The sequence below is a fragment of the Eretmochelys imbricata genome, chromosome 1 (genome assembly GCF_965152235.1).
Source record: "Eretmochelys imbricata isolate rEreImb1 chromosome 1, rEreImb1.hap1, whole genome shotgun sequence".
Taxonomy (NCBI): Eukaryota; Metazoa; Chordata; order Testudines; family Cheloniidae; genus Eretmochelys; species Eretmochelys imbricata.
The window spans coordinates 50689546-50710636 of record NC_135572.1 but is presented as its reverse complement, the minus strand read 5'-3'; the positions used below and the strand labels follow the sequence as shown (position 1 = coordinate 50710636).

At 41.9% G+C, this 21091-nt stretch overlaps 1 protein-coding gene across 1 annotated transcript in view; it reads left to right on the top strand.

The window, feature by feature from the left end:
• Positions 1–21091, top strand: part of STARD13 (StAR related lipid transfer domain containing 13) — a 500497-nt gene that overhangs the window by 100042 nt on the left and 379364 nt on the right. Inside the window, exon 2 of the mRNA XM_077810186.1 lies at positions 5848–6767. Within this exon, the coding sequence (XP_077666312.1) occupies positions 6009–6767 (759 nt within the window). The 5' untranslated portion in view covers positions 5848–6008. The remainder of the gene's footprint in view (positions 1–5847; positions 6768–21091) is intronic.

The following is a 21091-nucleotide window of genomic DNA, read 5'->3' as shown; positions in this document are numbered from 1 at the left end:
TCTTGGCAGGTTTTACTGTATTTTGGTCATTACATTCACTCACCCCTGGGGAAGGGAGAGAGGTAAAATATGAAGCTTGGAGAACCACATTCTCTCCTCTCCCCACTGCTTCTCTCTGAAGTACCCTCCATCGCAGCACAGAAAAAGCCCAGTCCTAGGTTCTTCTGTTCTCCCAGTCTGATGATACAAGAACAGGGAGACATTCAATGAAAGTAAAAGGTGGGAAATTCAGAACTGAGACAAGGAAATATGTTCCCTCACTATCACTGAGGCCAAGACTTTATCCAGTCCCTTTTTGAATCTTGCTATGTATATGGCTAGCAAGAATAGCCAGAGCTGTTATACTTGATTCAAAAAATGTGAAAGAGATATTACATGTCATGCTTCAAGACTTAAGCTAATCCCATATGTGCCTACTAGAGGGGTCTCATACATTCCTCTGAAACATCTGGTACTGGCCACTGTCAGAGATAGGCTACAGGATTAGACAGACCTTGGGTCTGTACCATTATAATAATCCTTAGGTGACATGTATGGTAGGGTAGGAAAGTGGCTCATAAGGGTATGCCGTTCATCAGGATATACGGTGCCAGGGGAGTGGAGGGCAAAGATACATCTTCAAATATATATAACAGGGTTTAAAAGAAAAGGAGTACTTGTGGCACCTTAGAGACTAACCAATTTATTTGAGCATGAGCTTTCGTGAGCTACAGCTGAGCTCACGAAAGCTCATGCTCAAATAAATTGGTTAGTCTCTAAGGTGCCACAAGTACTCCTTTTCTTTTTGCGAATACAGACTAACACGGCTGTTACTCTGAAACCTGTCGTTATGCAGGGTTTAAAAGAGAACTAGATAAATTCATGCAGGTTAAGTCCATTAAAGGCTATTAGCCAGGATGGGTAAGGCATGGTGTCCCTAGCCTCTGTTTGTCAGAGGGTGGAGCTGGATGGCAGGAGAGAGATCACTTGATCATTACCTGTTAGGTTCACTCCCTCTGGGGCACTTGGCATTGGCCACTGTCGGCAGGCAGGTTACTGGGCTGGATGGACCTTTGGTCTGACCCAGTATGACCATTCTTATGTTCTTGTTCAAATGAGGAATAAACAATATTCACATGAACTGGCTTAGGGCCCCAAGCAGCACTAGCCACCCCTCGCCCCCCAATTATTAGTATGTGTGGTGGTGGTGGGAATATTCCTGCTCAGGGTCTCCAATGGGCTAGCATCGGCACTGCAGATGCCTAAGGTTAGCCACCTACGTTTGCAAATGTTGGCCTGTTCATCCTGTCTAACCAAGAAATGGAGTGTGTGTACAAGTTGAAGCTTGTATAATAAAGCTCATAATGAAGAAAATGTTGTGCATACATTTTCTCTATTCTTCATATCCTAATCATGACTGTTACAATAACAGTATGTATAGCCCAGCAATAAAATATGCTTGGCCTATGTCCATTGGTTATTTTTGATATGTGCAGTGAAAAGCATGTCATGTGCCAGTTTTGTACTTTATCTGCTTTTCACTTTGACAGTCATAATGCTGGCTTCTATTACGCCTTTTCTCTTTGGCTTGCCACATAGCATTAAAGGCTGAAGCATCCATTAACATTTTGAATAGGTTCTGTTCTGTTTTGTTCTCACATGTGACATCCTGACACACACGTTAAAATGAGGATTATCAATATTTGATCTGCAACAAAAGACATATTACATAAATGCGCCAGTATAAGTGTATCATTGATTTCTGGAACCAAAGTCAGATGTGCATCTCATTTGATGTGTTGGGAATCCACAGACTAGATCTGGGCAGAGAAGATAGCCCTAAGGGTGACTTAAACCAGCCAACTTACATTTGAGAGCTGAAAGTCTATAGTCAGCCTTCCCTTTTTGCATTGCATCTGAAAATGGTTGATTGTATTGTTCACAAGTGCTATAACATTAGGCAGCTCAGAGCAGATCAGGGACAGAATTTCAATTTTAACTCTACATTATAATTTAAAGCAAACCCATGAGTCTATTTTAATGTAGTATCTTCTATCAGTAACCTTTATTTTCCCCTCCACATAATACCAGCTTCAACTAAAAAATCTCAAAGCCCTTAGGGATTTAACAGATTAAAAAAAAATCGATCACACAAAGATATATTTAGATAAGTTTTAAAATACATTGTGTTTACCCAATAAATGCATTAGATCAGTCAGAACTATTCTGGTCTATTGTATGCATATTTAGAGTCAAGATTTGAAAAACATTTCTGTATTTACATCATCTTTCATAGAATCATAGAATATCAGGGTTGGAAGGGACCTCAGGAGGTCATCTAGTCCAACCCCCTGCTCAAAGCAGGACCAATCCCCAATTAAATCATCCCAGCCAGGGCTTTGTCAAGCCTGACCTTAAAAACTTCTAAGGAAGGAGATTCTACCACCTCCTTAGGTAATGCATTCCAGTGTTTCACCACCCTCCTAGTGAAGAAGTTTTTCCTAATATCCAACCTAAACCTCCCCCACTGCAACTTGAGACCATTACTCCTTGTCCTGTCCTCTTCTACCACTGAGAATAGTCTAGAACCATCCTCTCTGGAACCACCTCTCAGGTAGTTGAAAGCAGCTATCAAATCCCCTCTCATTCTTCTCTTCTGCAGACTAAACAATCCCAGTTCCCTCAGCCTCTCCTCATAAGTCATGTGTTCCAGACCCCTAATCATTTTTGTTGCCCTTCACTGGACTCTCTCCAATTTATCCACATCCTTCTTGTAGTGTGGGACCCAAAACTGGACACAGTACTCCAGATGAGGCCTCACCAATGTCGAATAGAGGGGAACGATCACGTCCCTCGATCTGCTCGCTATGCCCCTACTTATACATCCCAAAATGCCATTGGCCTTCTTGGCAACAAGGGCACACTGCTGACTCATATCCAGCTTCTCATCCACTGTCACCCCTAGGTCCTTTTCCACAGAACTGCTGCCTAGCCATTCGGTCCCTAGTCTGTAGCTGTGCATTGGGTTCTTCCATCCTAAGTGCAGGACCCTGCACTTATCCTTATTGAACCTCATCAGATTTCTTTTGGCCCAATCCTCCAATTTGTCTAGGTCCCTCTGTATCCTATCCCTACCCTCCAGCGTATCAACCACTCCTCCCAGTTTAGTATCATCCGCAAATTTGCTGAGAGTGCAATCCACACCATCCTCCAGATCATTTATGAAGATATTGAACAAAACTGGCCCCAGGACCAACCCTTGGGGCACTCCACTTGACACCGGCTGCCAACTAGACATGGAGCCATTGATCACTACCCGTTGAGCCCGACAATCTAGCCAACTTTCTACCCACCTTATAGTGCATTCATCCAGCCCGTACTTCTTTAACTTGCTGACAAGAATACTGTGGGAGACCGTGTCAAAAGCTTTGTTAAAGTCAAGAAACAATACATCCACTGCTTTCCCTTCATCCACAGAACCAGTAATCTCATCACAGAAGGCGATTAGATTAGTCAGGCATGACCTTCCCTTGGTGAATCCATGCTGACTGTTCCTGATCACTTTCCTCTCATGTAAGTGCTTCAGGATTGATTCCTTGAGGACCTGCTCCATGATTTTTCCAGGGACTGAAGTGAGGCTGACTGGCCTGTAGTTCCCAGGATCCTCCTTCTTCCCTTTTTTAAAGATTGGCACTACATTAGCCTTTTTCCAGTCATCTGGGACTTCCCCCGTTCACCACGAGTTTTCAAAGATAATGGCCAATGGCTCTGCAATCACAGCCGCCAATTCCTTTAGCACTCTCGGATGCAACTTGTCCGGCCCCATGGATTTGTGCATGTCCAGCTTTTCTAAATAGTCCCTAACCACCTCTTTCTCCACAGAGGGCTGGCCATCTACTCCCCATGTTGTGATGCCCAGCACAGCAGTCTGGGAGCTGTCCTTGTTAGTGAAGACAGAGGCAAAAAAAGCATTGAGCACATTAGCTTTTTCCACATCCTCTGTCACTAGGTTGCCTCCCTCATTCAGTAAGGGGCCCACACTTTCCTTGGCTTTCTTCTTGTTGCCAACATACCTGAAGAAACCCTTCTTGTTACTCTTGACATCTCTTGCTAGCTGCAGCTCCAGGTGCGATTTGGCCCTCCTGATTTCATTCCTACATGCCCGAGCAATATTTTTATACTCTTCCCTGGTCATATGTCCAACCTTCCGCTTCTTGTGAGCTTCTTTTTTATGTTTAAGATCCGCTAGGATTTCACCGTTAAGCCAAGCTGGTCGCCAGCCATATTTACTATTCTTTCGACTCATCGGGATGGTTTGTCCCTGTAACCTCAACAGGGATTCCTTGAAATACAGCCAGCTCTCCTGGACTCCTTTCCCCTTCATGTTAGTCCCCCAGGGGATCCTACCCATCCATTCCCTGAGGGAGTCGAAGTCTGCTTTCCTGAAGTCCAGGGTCCGTATCCTGCTGCTTACCTTTCTTCCCTGTGTCAGGATCCTGAACTCAACCAACTCATGGTCACTGCCTCCCAGATTCCCGTCCACTTTTGCTTCCCCCACTAATTCTTCCCTGTTTGTGAGCAGCAGGTCAAGAAAAGCTCCCCCCCTAGTTGGCTCCTCTAGCACTTGCACCGGGAAATTGTCCCCTATGTTTTCCAAAAACTTCCTGGATTGTCTATGCACCGCTGTATTGCTCTCCCAGCAGATATCAGGAAGATTAAAGTCACCCATGAGAACCAGGGCATGTGATCTTTTAGTTTCTGCGAGTTGCCGGAAGAAAGCCTCATCCACCTCATCCCCCTGGTCCGGTGGTCTATAGCAGACTCCCACCACTACATCACTCTTGTTGCTCACACTTCTAAACTTAATCCAGAGACACTCAGGTTTTTCTGCAGTTTCGTACCGGAGCTCTGAGCAGTCATACTGCTCCCTTACATACAGTGCTACTCCCCCACCTTTTCTGCCGTGCCTGTCCTTCCTGAACAGTTTATAACCATCCATGACAGTACTCCAGTCATGTGAGTTATCCCACCAAGTCTCTGTTATTCCAATCATGTCATAATTCCTTGACATCACCAGGACCTCCAGTTCTCCCTGCTTGTTTCCAAGGCTTTGTGCATTCGTATATAAGCACTTGAGAGAACCTGCTGTTCGCCCCTCATTCTCAGTATGAGGCAGGAGCCCTCCCCTCCCAGACGTTCCTGCCTGTGCTTCCACCCGGTATCCCGCTTTCCCACTTATCTCAGGGCTTTGGTCTCCTTCCCCTGGACCTAGTTTAAAGCCCTCCTCACTAGGTTAGCCAGCCTGCTCACAAAGATGCTCTTCCCCCTCTTCGTAAGATGGAGCCCGTCTCTGCCCAGCACTCTTCCTTCATGGAACACCATCCCATGGTCAAGACTCCAAAGCCTTCTCTCTGACACCACCTGCGTAGCCATTCGTTGACTTCCATGATTCGACGGTCCCTGCCCTGGCCTTTTCCTTCCACGGGGAGGATGGACGAGAACACCACTTGCGCCTCAAACTCCTTTATCCTTCTTCCCAGAGCCATGTAGTCCGCAGTGATCTGCTCAAGGTCATTCTTGGCAGTATCATTGGTGCCCACGTGGAGAAGCAGGAAGGGGTAGTGATCCGAGGGCTTGATGAGTCTTGGCAGTCTCTCCGTCACGTTGCGAATCTTTTTTAATCTTTCTTAATAATGTAATAGACTAAAGCTGCTCAAGTTTTCAATTTCATCTGTTTGCGGCAAAAATGTTATGAGATGATCTAGCCCTAAATTTTATATGGAATTTTAAATGTTCAGATTGCTTCCACTGTTGCACTCAAAATGCAAGTGTAGTAGCATCAATAAAACCTACCTTTTTGTATTTCAGGAACAGAGAAGATTTGGATCATTTGCATCAATCTCCAAGCATTAAGAATGGTGCTCTGACCATGGTCTTGAAGGAATAATACAAAGACATTTTCTGACTTAGCATGGAAAATAGAGGCTCTCAAGACATCCAGCAATGAAGTGGAATATGACCTCTGATGGATGAAATCTACTGGAATGGAAGCTAAGCTCTCTGAAGAGGAGCAGGTGTCACCTTATTTTATATATGCCACATGTCTGGGGACTTCAGAGGAGTCAAAAAATGCAAAATATGAAACAAAGGTAGAAGACTGCGATTGCCATCTTGAGTTCCATAATGTTCTGCTTGAATCCGAATTGAGTTCTTCATCTATGTCACAGGTAGTAAGCTACACTGAGACATCCTTGGAACCTAACAGAGTTACAGGACATGTTGCTGCTGCTGCTGAGCCTGAAATAAAGCATCTTTGTGGAAAATTACTGTATTCTTCAGGGCACAAACCTAAGGACAGTCCTACACAGCTGCCCTCACATGAGGCATTTCCCTCACCGCTCCTTCCAAGAGAAAGCTCAGCTGAGAAATCAGAGAGGGTTCAAGAGATCAGAGTAATAACACACAAACCAAGTGCGATCACTTTTTCTGATTTTGAATTTTTATCACATAGCGCTAACTCTAAACTCCATATTTGTGAGGTCACAGACACAGAGGCTTCTTCATCTGAAGAGGAGGAGGAAGGTGATCATGATGATGACGTTTTTACAGAGCTGCCACTGTATGGGGCATTTTACAGTGGTCTTTATAAAAGGACTATTCTCCTTGGGAAACAAGATAAATGTGAGCATACCAGAAGCCAGTATGTCTGTCATTTAGATGTCTGCAATGATCACTCTGGAAAGAAATTGAATGACCATGAAAAGGAAGAAAAACAAATGGACATGGTGGTAAGATGAACTAATTTCTTGTTCCAAACAGGCAATCTGTACTTTAGCAGCTTAGTTAATGGGGGATTGGTTATTTTATTATATATTTACTAATGGATTATATTGCTATCATTGGTACAGAGTCAATCAACTAACTGGGTAGTTTAAAGCACAGAATGGTTATAGTTCACTTGAGGAATGCCTTTAATCATATTTTTTCTGGAAACTCACCATAGAGAATATTCAAAAGTTGGGCCTCCATCCCTCTCTGTATAAATGGATCAGGCCTATGTTTTACACGTTACTGCTAAATCTTTAACAGAAAAAGTTACGGGACAGATTCATTCATTTATTATGCTCTGGCTGGTTTATGCTGCTTTGGTGACACAAAGCAGCTGTAAACCCACTTTAACTGGCTTGTTAAGAGGATTTTGCAGCTCCTTATCACTGTCAGAGTGGCACAAAGCAGCTGGAAAGTACCAATGAAATTGGCCCAATATTTTTTATATTAAAAATTGTCAAAAATAAAACTTCCTCCAATCGGCATATAAACATTCTATGAATATATTTTTGATCCTAAGAAACATTCATATTTCTAATAGGAAAAATGGTAATTACACCTGTAGTGCATCCCATGCTACGTATAGGAGTTTCCCTTCATGATTTCTCAAAATAACATAACATGGCATAAGGCCAGTGCAAAACATTATATCATACATTGAGAGTAATAAGACAAAAAGCTTTTGAACCAACCAATTCTATTTCTTCAAACTTCCTACCGGGGTGCTGGAACAATTTGTATAGCGGGGGTGCTGAGAGCCATTGAACTAAACTCTAAACCCTGTATATAATGGAAACCATTTCAAGCCAGAGAGTGCTACAGCACCCCCCTCAGCCCTAGGTCCAGCACTTATGCTTCCTACATTTCCATTAATCTGAGCTTTCAACTTGTGTCATTTTTCTTGTTTCCTTCTAAGGTGGGGAAATTGGCTCTCTCATTTTCCCCTGATGTGGTAAGGCCATACCCTGCACCAGCTCTATAGCTGGTGCAAAATATATCTGCCTGTGCCCTGTTGTGGCTGTGCTAGCCAGCAGTGGAAACCATTCCCAGTGAGTATTGCCAGCTCTAGGGGGCAGAGTTGAGTTTTCCTTGTGGGGATGGAGTATACTGCAACTTTCGTTTTCCTGATTTTTTTCAACAGTTTCCTAAAAGGAAGTAAGAGTAGTGGCTCTGAGGAAGCTGCTTCCCACTTACCATGCACATAGTCAATATCTTATCCATTTACTCCCCTTTGCTGGCCCATAATATATTTAAATTAAAGCAATATCCTCTATCGATTTATTGTGCCATGGATTTTATTATTATTTTTAAAAAACCTAGAGAGGTTTAGGACAACTGCAAAAACATACAGTAATGTGAACCACCTAACAATATTCTTTCCAGCAGAAAGAGAGTAATTACCCATCTTCTCTGGAACTGCTGGAGTATAAAAGAATTTCATAGATGCTTTCCAAGTGAACTCTCAGTAGTCTGGAGAATTAGCAAACAAATTCTTTTATAGTTGGTCACAGACCAGGCATGTGGATCCAAACACGCTGAACTTTGGAGAAGTTTGGTCTGAATCGGAAATACACAGCTATCTCTGTAATGGGAGAAACCAAACCCACAAATTCCAACACTCTTGAACCTTGTGGCACAAGTTAATCTTAAACTGCCTGTTCAATCATACTCTTACACCTCATCCCCCCCTCCCCTTTTCGTTATTAGATCAGTGCCTTTGAAATCATGGTATAGCCTCTAGTACGTGACCTACTGATGGCCACAGCATTTTCCACTTCTGTTGCTCCATTTTTCTCACTGTGTTTGATTCTCCTCTCACTTACACCGACTTTACATCAGAATAGCTCTATTGACTTCTGATTTACACCAGTATAAGTGAGAGGATTCTGACACCATACTGTCTTGAAGACATTTTAAAAATACTCTTGCTTAATTATTTTGAGTCTGGAAGTGTGTATATGATTTTAGCCTCTTTACATCAAAAATATGATCTGTATAATATTTGGCCTTTTCCCTCATCTGCTTGAATTCTATTCCAATGCACCTTGAATCTCATCTTGTTTCTTGGGGTACAATTCTGCACCCGTTGAAGTCAATAGGAGTTTTGCCGTTGACTTTCAGGAAGAAGGATCAGACCCACCACTTGTTTCCATTCTTCTAAAATAAGATTATGAAGGCATCTGTGTGGTCTTATTTATATATTTGCAATATTAATAAAATAAACTGGAACAGCAGTTACAAATGTTGGGAGATACAGAATGTTAGATTTTTATCTATAGTCATGCCTCTGATTCAAATCCAATCCAGTATTCATTTTGAGTGATGTAATACTTTTCCATATTTGGCACTGCTCATCTCCTGGCCTTTACCAAAAGGCCTCTGTCAAATACTGTACTCATCACATGGGTTTCTAGTAATTTTATGTAATCTAGATGATAATAGTTTTAACTGGATGGGCAATTAGTGGGGTGTGGGGAGGAAGAATTAACTAGCCCATTCACTCTAATACTTCACTCAACCCCCAATGCTAGAGGGAAACACGTCCTCCTGCCCGAGCTACTGATGTATCAGTAAATTCAGCTGAAGTAATTGTTTTATCTTGAAGTAATAATAGTTTAAGTTCAGGTTTCAGAGTAGCAGGCCGTGTTAGTCTGTATCCGCAAAAAGAAAAGGAGTACTTGTGGCACCTTAGAGACTAACAAATTTATTTGAGCGTAAGCTTTCGTGAGCTAGAGCTCACTTCATCGGATGCATGCAGTGGAAAATACAGTGGGGAGATTTTATATACACAGAGAACATGAAACAATGGGTGTTACCATACACACTGTAACGAGAGTGATCAGGTACGGTGAGCTATTACCAGCAGGAGAGGAAAAAAAAACCTTTTGTAGTGATGATCAAGGTGGGCCATTTCCAGCAGTTGACAAGAATGTGTGAGGAATAGTAGGGGGCAAAAATAAAATGGTGAAATAGTTTTACTTTGTGTAATGACACATCCACTCCCAGTCTTTATTCAAGCCTAAGTTAATGGTGTCCAGTTTGCAAATTAATTCCAATTCAGCAGTCTCTTGTTGGAGTCTGGTTTTGAAGTTTTGTTGTTGTAATATTGCCACTTTTAGGTCTGTAATCGAGTGACCAGAGAGATTGAAGTGTTCTCCGACTGGTTTTTGAATGTTCTAATTCTTGACATCTGATTTGTGTCCATTTATTCTTTTACATAGAGACTGTCCGGTTTGGCCAAAGTACATGGCAGAGGGGCATTGCTGGCACATGATGGCATATATCACATTGGTAGATGTGCAGGTGAACGAGCCTCTGATTGTGTGGCTGATGTGATTAGTATCTGACTCTTTGCCACTCCATCTAAATGGATGCTTTGACTTCATAAACGTCTGCAGTTCTCCTGTCGTCATTATAATCATTGTTTCATTTTTCTTAACTGTATTGAGATACCCCCATCCGCTCACAGAGATGAAACTCAGTGATTAAGAACTGTTCTCAACCTCTGCTGTTAGAAAGCCCAAGAACTGAGCTTTTTCTGAAAGCTGCTCAGTAAGATCCAGTGACACTCAGTTCAGTTTATTAAATAGCTATGTTGTCACCATAGTCATCTATTCCAAGTCTTGCGTCTTCATTCAGTGAAGAACACTACTGTCTACATTCCAGCTAATGTAAACATATATCGAAATGCAAGAGTGACATCACCGGAATTTAATATACTAAAGGTCATTCCTGTAGATAAAAGGAAAAAGTCAGGCATTGTTGTCATTTAGTTTACTTTATTCTTAGGCCATAAAATAAACAAGGATGCGGTTCATAGAACAAAATAATGGATTGTACATTTCCAGACAAGCTGGTGGAATAACATAGTAAATCTCGGAGAATATATCTAAACATTTAAAAACCTTTGCAGATTTAATGACGCAGGGCTTGTTTCTGACTCTTGTTCCATTTAAATAGGCAGAAATCACTGTAAGAAAGGTTCCAGTAATTTAAAAAAAAAGTTTGTGCAATATTAGCAATAGTGACACGTTATATTAATACTAGATGCTTTCATCATGACTCTAGGTTAGCCCCAGTCCAATGTTTTATTATCTAGTTATTCCCATTATTTTGGGGTAAGGCTATGGAGTGATGTCTTTCTAATGGAAAAACTTTAACAAAGTAAGAGGGTGTAGGAGTACAACCACTATCAATAGCCCTGAAACTTAAAAATAATGTAGCAAACAAATCACCTTTACCATATAGATACATGCCTGCCAAACATAATAGTGTGACTGATATCCTGACTAACCTCACACTACCAAAGTTGGCTATGAAATCGTGATTAGGCTCTATCCTATGGGGCATTCCTAAGTATGTACTTGTGATTGAACTACCCAGCATTAGATGTCAATACTGATCCAAACAGGATAAGACACAGCTTAGTTGCTAAGGGAAAACTAAACTAAAGGCTCTTAATATACAAAGATTTACTATTTATTTCTTATCATGGTAACAAAATATTGGGTGCTGCTTTGCTTTCTTTACCGTGGGCTCCATTGCATAGTGTTGCTAGAACTGTGGTGGTAACTGCTAATAAGCATACCAAGGAACACATTCTGCACCTTATTCACACTGAGTAGCACCTTGCTATGCAAATAATTCCATTGAAATAATCAAATGGGGAGGTACTACTCAGAGTGAGTAAAGGGGCAGAATCCGGCCTTAAGTAGTTGCTGCAGGTGTCTGGGGTAATGAATGTTGAGTTTTTAGCTATGTCATAAATATAAAGGGAAGGGTAAACCCCTTTAAAATCCCTCCTGGCCAGAGGAAAAATCCTCTCACCTGTAAAGGGTTAAGAAGCTAAAGGTAACCTCGCTGGCACCTGACCAAAATGACCAATGAGGTGACAAAATACTTTCAAAAGCTGGGAGGAGGGAGAGAAACAAAGGGTCTGTGTCTGTCAGTACGCTGCTTTTGCCGGGAATAGAACAGGAATGGAGTCTTAGAACTTTTAGTAAGTAATCTAGCTAGGTATGTGTTAGATTATGATTTCTTTAAATGGCTGAGAAAAGAACTGTGTTGAATAGAATGACTATTTCTGTCTGTGTGTCTTTTTTGTAACTTAAGGTTTTGCTTAGAGGGATTCTCTATGTTTTGAATCTAATTACCCTGTAAGGTATCTACCATCCTGATTTTACAGAGGTGATTCCTTTAATTCTATTTACTTCTATTTCTATTAAAAGTCTTCTTGTAAGAATGCTTTTTCATTGTTCTCAGATCCAAGGGTTTGGGTCTGTGGTCACCTATGCAAATTGGTGAGGATTTTTACCAAACCTTTCCCAGGAAGTGGGTGCAAGGGTTGGGAGGATTCTGGGGGGAAGATGTGTCCAAACTACGTTTCCCAGTAAATCCAGTTAGAGTTTGGTGGTGGCAGTGGATATTCCAAGGATAAAGAATAAAATTAATTTGTACCTTGGGGAAGTTTTAACCTAAGCTGGTAAAAGTAAGCTTAGGAGGTTTTCATGCAGGTCCCCACATCTGTACCCTAGAGTTCAGAGTGGGGGAGGAACCTTGACAAGCTATATACAGCGAATACTATTTTCTAAAATTAAATAAAACAATACATGCCTTTGTACTTGGCCTTAAACGGTTTTAGCCTAATTAATATTAAGCAGAGGAAAATCACTGTAAATACAGGAAATTGCTAAAACTGCATAAACTGCACATCAGTTCTTTTATAAATGAAACAAACACTCTAAACAATTTTGTACTGTATAGACTTTAAAAAAAAAAAGGTTTTCCCGCTCTTCCCTTCCCACTCCTCCCTCAAAAGGTACACAGAATCCCTAAAGCCCAAGTGTCAGAGTTCCACAGCTTTAGCCACACCTCTGTTCCCTTTGTGGTCTCTCTGAGTGTACCTCCTCAGGTATCACCCCTTGTGTCTTTATCTATCCTGAGATGGGATGCTCCACTTCTCCTACTCTTAGACCAAGCCCTGGGCTATGGTACCCTGTATCTCAAGCATGTTTACCCAGCAGGCCCATTGGAGTTCAGCACCCATGGTTCTTCTCTTTAGGAGTCTGTGACCAGTGGTATTGATAGTGACCATACAGCTTTCTTAAAGTCAAAGTATTGTTTATTTTAACAGTTGGAACAAAGGATTTAAAAAGTCTTATCTTACCCTAAGACTTACCTACCATTCCTTGATGGTAATCTAGGCAGGACTAACTTCTTCAGATACCAGCAACTGTCTGCTTCTTTGTTTGGCTGTCCTGAACAACTCTCCCCACCCCCTTCTCTTGAAAGAGTGTGTGTGAGAGAGACCCTTTACATGCTGCAGTCTTTTTGATCTTTTGGTCTCTAGGCCTTTTCCTGCCCAGGCATGGTCTCTTAACAACCCTCTTAAATGTTTGCTGAGAAATGGCTTATCGTGTGCCATTCTTCTTCCCTTCCTGCATGTTTTTCTTACAGCCCCCTATTAAACGAAGCCAATATATTCATACAGTACATATCCCAATAACCAGGTCAATGTATAGTATTCATACAATATTACAGAGGTGCTTCACTTCTGTCCACCATGCACATCTCTGCTGCCCCAAATCTGTACCAAACTCTGCCCCTGTTATAATTGTATTCAGTCAGGGATTACAGAGCAACCTTTACCCAATGCTGTAGCAGTTTCTCTGATCCCCATTTATTGTCAGAACAATTTGGGTCATTTTGAAGGGTAGCATTTCACTGTCAAGACACTTGACAGGGTATAAGGTGAAGTGAGTGTTAACGGCCTTTCTCAGGGTAGGCTTTAAAGGTGTTGGCTCTCACTGCAGTATTGGCATAGAAACCCTGTCTGTTGATTTAACTGCTGTCGGAAGGCAGCATGGTCTAGTGTACTGGACATCTGTCTGGAGATTCTGGGTTCTATTCTCAGTTCTGCAACTTACTTACTGTGGGGCTTTAGACAAGTCACTTACTTCATCTCTTTCTACTAGTGCTATGTAGAGCTGCTGCAAAACAGTGCTTGTGACAGAGTGATCCCATTCATTTTCATTTAGGCTTGGTTCTGCCATCCTTATTCTGAGTGGTGTGTTATCTCAATAATCCCACTTGTCTCAGTGGGCTAGCTCATACCTGTACAATTGTGCCTTGTATGTCTCAAATACTGTTGCTGACCCGCTCTGGGGTGAGTAGTAATCTGTTACTGGCCTATGCCAATAACCCCTTCTCCCCCTGTTCCATCTCAGATGTTCTGGTCAGAGCATTGGGGGACTGGAACCAAAGTGCACAGAATCTGCTAACCTGTATGTGGCTGGACTCAAGCTCTGGGGAGGCCATGCAGAGACTGGAGTGGGAGCTGACCTTAGTTCTCCTTATGGCCCTGTTTAGCATGTAAGCTGTGCTGTGATCCAGAACAATGGGGTTAGTCTCAGAGCCAAATCCAATACTTTTATTTACGTGGAGTAGTATCTTGTTCTGTCACTTATTACACTGACTTCAGTGGGACCACTTGTGGAGTAAGGTACTACTGCATTCAAATAAGGGTGGTGGAATCTGACCCAGTGTGTGGTACTCAGGGTGAGTGAAGTGGACAAAATTGGGCCCTTAGAGTGTAAAAACTCCAACTCTGAATGACTCATGGAGAGTCTAAATCTGAATTAGGGTATAAATACCGTAGAACTTCAGAGTTATGAACACCAGAGTTACAAACTGACCAGTCAACATACAACTCATTTGGAGCCAGAAGTACACAATCAGGCAGCAGCAGAGACAACAACAACAAAAAGCAGAGACAGTGCAGTACTGTGTTAAACATAAACTACTAAAAAAATAAAGGGAAAGTTTAAAAAAAAAGATTTGACAAGGTAAGGAAACTGTGATTGTTTCATTTAAATTAAGATGGTTAAAAGCAGCATTTTTCTTCTGCATAGTAAAGTTTCAAAGCTGTATTAAGTCAGTGTTCAGTTGTAAAATTTTAAAAGAACAATCATAATGTTTTGTTTAGAGTTATAAACAACCTCCATTCCTGAGGTGTTCGTAACTGTGAGGTTCTCCTGTAAAGTAATTTAAAATCTGTTGGAACAGTCTCCAAAGGGAAGTGGCGAAAGCCCATCACTTGGGACATTTAAAACTAGATTGGGAATAACCCTGGAAAATATGCAATAAAGAACTATCCTTCATTGGCAGGCAGTTGAAGTGTATGATCTCTCTCTTGGTCTTGATTATCTGATGTCTATTCATTTGGTAGTTCCATCCTGGTACTATATTTAGTAGAAAACTGTCTTCATTATATAATCACTGTTGGGAGACAAAGCCTAATAAGCATTATAGCACGACAGATCATTTTTAGGATTAGACCATGATGGTAAGGGTAGTTCAGATTAAGGCTGATCAAATGGGTCAGGATCTTATGAGAAGGTGTTCATGGCATTGTCCTACATTTTGCCTCTGTTTCATTTTTCTATTTCACAAACACTAAAAAGCTCAACAAATGAAGGGAAAGTATGTAGATAAGAAAAAATAAATTCCACAGAAACCCATGATTCTACAACCATATTCTTTGAAGTTGATTAATGATTCTCCAAAAGAAATGCATTTATCTGTGTAACTTTTGGATATGTTAATCAATTAAACATCTCCCATTTAAAACAAGTTAGTTTTCACTTACAGAGTTGGACCTTTGACAGCAAGTGACCACAGATGAACCATTAAAGGGGAAAAAACCATCAGCATGGGAATAACTAATTCAGTGTAAATTATCTAAATAGGGCAGCAACCAGACCTACGCTTATCATAGGGCTGCCAGTTAAGAGTTTTATTGCCAAAATCTTTCCTTCTCTAATTCAGTTATGCAAGAGGCAAAGCCAGTGGAGATTGGCCAGAGGACCAGGGAGGCACAGGTTCCATGTCCTGTTCCCTCATTTTCTCCAGTCCTATGGGAACTCCGCCTCCTCACACCCCCCATCAAGTTAAAACTCCACAGTTGTTGAGGGAGAATGGCTGCAAGGCCCTAGGGACTCCCTTATGGAAAATAACAATGACTATGTTATCCTCCCTTGGGTTCCTCCTGTGCATGGTGAGTGGATGAGTGTTGGAATAGTAATTGTCAGGGAAAACACGGCAGCAAGATCTGGAAGGGGTGGTGCAACTGTAGGGATGGTTTGGAGGTGTTGGACCTCTTTGAGTTCTTCTCCCCTTTTTATGTGTCTCAAGATTTATGGGATTAGTGGGTCTCCTTCTCCCTTGCCAACTCCACAGGTAGACAAACCTCAGCCACAGCACCTTGGAATGGATAGAAGGAAACTTTCTGAGTTGAAATTTGTGGCATTCATAGCTTCTAGATGTGTTTTTCCCTCACATGGAGGAAGGACTTGGAGGAAAACACTGTGGATTAGCTCACTGGACTTGATCACTAACATCAAAAGCATGTGACTTTTAGAAAAAATAGACACCAGACACATTCTGTTCCAGAAATGGCAGAAACTTTAATTTGAATTTAAAAATTAACTTTTCACAAGTTTCAGAATTCCACACATCTAGTGTGGAACATGATTGTACACAAGGAACATTTCCCCCTTTTGGTGCAATCCTGTTGTTCTCAATACCATACCTGTTCCACAACCGGATATGGCCTATCTTGTGACGTGCTGCTTACTGTGGTCATACAGAGGTGTGGGTTCAAATTTGCTTCTTATTGCAGAAGAGATCAGCAGGACGAATGTTGTACTTAGTCAACTGTTCATCACAAAAATCTCATGCAGTTTGGAAAATATTGATACAGTTGGTAGCAGTATTTCTTGGAGATCCAGCATCATAATATTAAGAGCTTGTCACGATGGAGGTGCAAAGACATACTGTGGCTGTGTAGGAGAGCATGTGCGTACTCCGAATACTGTCTCTCTCTTCTCAATAAACATGTATGGTACCTATTGCAGCTTCTGTATGACAGCTGCCATACAAAGTACAACACATGCAGAAGAACTAATGATTTATAAAATGTGTATGTGTCAAACAAAAAAAAATACACCTTTCTGGGAAGTTGTAGAAACCTGTACCCTAAGACATTAAGAAGACAAATCACATGACTATCTTTCAGAACTCCTGGTGAGGAATTGAAAAAGAACGGCGTTTGGTCATCCACATGCCATAGTTGAGTAAATATCTGGGCTAGATTCTGCTGCCCTTATGCTTAATAGTACCTCACTCTGCAAGTGGTCACATTGAAGAAAATGGGATAAGACACTGCTCAATAATAGTAAGGGTAGTAGAATATGTCCCTATGTAGTCCTGGTTCAGCAAAGCACTTAAGCACATTTCAGTTCTTTTCTAAAATGGGGCCTGTATCAGCACTATGAGTACTACTCATCTAACAAGTCAATTATTTATTATTTAATTATTTATTTACTTATTTTGGAACAGCTCTCAACAGTTTCTTAGTTGAAATACGTTCTTTTGTGCTGTTAGCTTGAGTCTACAAATCACCATCATTTTGCAAGTATCAGTAATCAGTTATCTAAGCTATGATATTTTTAACAAAATTAAAATGCCAAAGAAATGAAGAAAAAAAAATCCAAGAAAATGTAACATGTAGCAACAGAAAAACATACCTATAGATTTTCAAACTGCCCAAGAAGACTGAAGTGTAAAAAGAGTTATTTTTCAACGTGGTGCAGCAATTAAGTAGTAAGGAATGACAGGAGGTGGGATCTTGATGAGTTATGTGGCACAATATGTAGCCCCAGGCTGGGGTTAATGTGTAATAACCATGGCCCTCAGAATTGTTTCAATAACACTATGAATTACCTTTAGATTGTTCATAAGGTTTTACTGTGTTTAATTTTACATCTTTGAGCTGCAGGAGGATTAGGTAATGTAGTTACAGGTGTAATTTGTTTAGGATTTAGCATGTAAAAGGGGTGACCATTTTAGAGGTTTAAAATATTAAGACATTTACATTTGATTTATATTGGAATGTTTCAGAATCATGTTGCTACAGTTCTTGGAAATCAGCTGATGAAAGTGGTGCTGCCTTCTAAAAGCTCTGCATTTCATACACACAGTGATGTAACTGGAACATAGAGGAGCAGTAACACTATAGGCAAATGACGGCATTACTGTATTCATAGAAAACATTCAGAATGTGAAGTACTTGTCAGCATGGTAATATCATGGAATTATAGCAATAAACATGTCCTTTATAAATGTTTGATGGAAATAGTTGTAAACTGTGCAGTGGAAGATCTGTTCAAGTAATTCATTTATCACTACAGCAGAATAAAGCTACAGCTGAGCTGTTTGCCAAATATTTTAACTTAGGCGAACAACCCCAGTAGGATCAATTTCTTGTTTACAATCCTCTGTTTAATCGTTAGTTAATGTCTGGATCAGTGGCCAAGATTCAACAGAAAAATAAAATCCTTCTCAAGTCTTGACTTTGTGGTGGACTAATTACATCAGGAAGAGACATGCTCAGCATAGCATGGAAGCTGGGTGTGTGTGAGAAAAAGAGAATTACAGCTCCAAGATCTACCAGCAGAGAGAAACCTGCAAAAGATACACATTCTCCACTTTGGAGGTTTATCTCCTCTAGAGGGATCCAAGCGTAGCCACAGCAGTGAACATGTGTACGGAGGACCGGCCAGACAGATATCACTGTGAGGTGGTAGTAAGCAGAGAAACTTGTGAAACTAAAGAGAGAAGTGGTCAGCTCCCAGACTACTGCACTGGGCAGCACAGCATGGGGAGGAGGTGACCAGCCCTCTTTGGAGAAAGAAGTGGTTTGGGACTATTTAGAAAAGCTGGATGAGCACAAGTCTATGGGGCCGGATGCACTGCATCTGAGGGTGCTAAAGGAGTTGGCAGATGTGATTGCAGAGCCACTGGCCATTATCTTTGAAAACTCATGGTGATCTGGCAAGGTCCTGGATTACTGGAAAAAGGCTAATGTCGTGCCCAAAAAGGGAAGGAGGATCCAGGGAACTACAGGCTAGTCAGCCTCACCTCAGTCCTTGGAAAAATCATGGAGCAGGTCCTCAAGGAATCAGTTTTGAAGCACTTTGAGGAGAGGAAAGTGATCAGGAACAGTCAGCATGGATTCACCAAGGGCAAGTCATGCCTGACTGACCTGACTGCCTTCTATGATGAGATAACTGGCTCTGTGGATGAGGGGAAAGCAGTATTCTTGCCAGCAAGTTAAAGAAGTATGGGCTGGATGAATGGACTATAAGGTGGATAGAAAGTTGGCTAGATCGTCGGGCTCAATGGGTAGTGATCAATGGCTCCATGTCTAGTTGGCATCCAGTATCAAGCGGAGTGCCCCAAGGGTCGGTCCTGGGGCTGGTTTTGTTCAATATCTTTATTAAAGAGCTGGAGGATGGTGTGGATTGCACCCTCAGCAAGTTTGCAGATGACACTAAACTGGGAGGAGTGGTAGATACTCTGGAAGGTAGGGATAGGATACAGAGGGACCTAGACAGATTAGAGGATTGGGCCAAAAGAAATCTGATGAGGTTCAACAAGGGCAAGTGCAGAGTCCTGCACTTAGGACAGAAGACTCCCATGCAATGCTACAGACTAGGGACCGAGTGGCTAGGCAGCAGTTCTGCGGAAAAGGACCTAGGGGTCACAGTGGACGAGAAGCTGGATATGAGTCAACAGTGTGCCCTTGTTGCCAAGAAGGCTAACGCCATTTTGGGCTGTATAAGTAGGATCATTGCCAGCAGATTGAGGGACATGACCATTCCCCTATATTCGGTATTGGTGAGGCCTCATCTGGAGTACTGTGTCTAGTTTTGGGCCCCACATTACAAGAAGGATGTGGAAAAATTGGAACAGTCCAGTGGAGGACAACAAAAATTATTAGGGGGCTGGAGCACATGACTTACGAGGAGAGGCTGTGGGAACTGGAATTATTTAGTCTGCAGAAGAGGAGAATGAGGGGGAATTTGATAGCTGCTTTCAACTACCTGAAAGGGGGTTCCAAAGAGGATGGATCTAGACTGATCTCAGTGGTACCAGATGGCAGAAAAAGGAATAATGGTCTCAAGTTGCAGTGGGGGAGGTTTAGGTTGGATATTAGGAAAAACTTTTTCATAGGAGAATGTTAAAGCACTGGAATGGGTTACCTAAGGTGGAATCTCCTACCTTAGAGGTTTTTAAGGTCAGGCTTGACAAAGCCCTGGCTGGGATGATTTAGTTGGGGATTAAGTCCTGCTTTGAGCAGAGGGATGGACTAGATGACCTCCTGAGGTCCCTTCCAACCTTAATATTCTATGATTCTATTCTATGATTCTAAGTGAAATACAGGAAATAAAACTTGTGGAACTGGAGAGATAGGGTGCTTGTTTGCCTTCCAGGTGAGGCAGGTTTTGCAAACTTTCGGATCTCAGTAATAGAACTGCAATATATTATAAAAGTTGAAATCTAAATGTAAATTAACAACCTTGGAAACCAGATTTCAAAACAGGAGACCATTCTTGACACAGAGTTAGGTATGCACATTTCAAATGCCCCATAAGTACCATTGAAAGTCAATGGGATTTAAGCCCCTTAGTTACTTTTGAAAATTTTACGTGGATAGCACTAGTTAGCAACACTGTAATGATACCCAGAGTCCTGCAATCCTTCCTTGTATGGAAATCCCACTGAAGTCCACATGGCAGCTTTGCATATGGAAAGAGTAGAGTGAAGGTCAGAAGTGAAATGGCCCCTGTTCTAATTAACCCTTTTCAATGGCTTATACCACCAAAATGTTTTGAGAGCATGATTTTCTCAAGCTTTGTGTCACCGTGCCTCAGTGAGTCACAGCTGAAAATACCAGGACAAACTGCTGAAAAATAGGGCAGACACCCCAAACTAGTGGTTATTTTATCATTAGATTATACCAAGTGTGACAAAGTTCCTCCTCTGCCTCAGTGGGTCCTGTGCTTATTGGCGGATTTGCTTGTCTCAGAGATTCACGGCAGCCCTCAGTTTGGCCACTCTTGCTAGTGGCTCAAACCTGCTGTCCACTCAGCTAACCTCATCGTTGGCCAGCATGGGGGAAACGGAGAACAATCCCCACAGTCTCTGTGTCCCACCTAGTGGGTCGGGGACAGGGCAGATCCCTTTCCAATTTAGACCTTCCCTTCTGGTATTTCTCACAGACCAGGTCAACTCCTCTTGTGTCCGAGTTGGGGGGGATGGGGTGCAACCTGGGCCCACCCTCTACACCGGGTTCCAGCCCAGGGCCCTGTGGATAGCAGCTGTCCACAATGTTCCCTGTATCAGCTGCGTGACAGCTACAATTCCCTGGGCTACTTCCCCA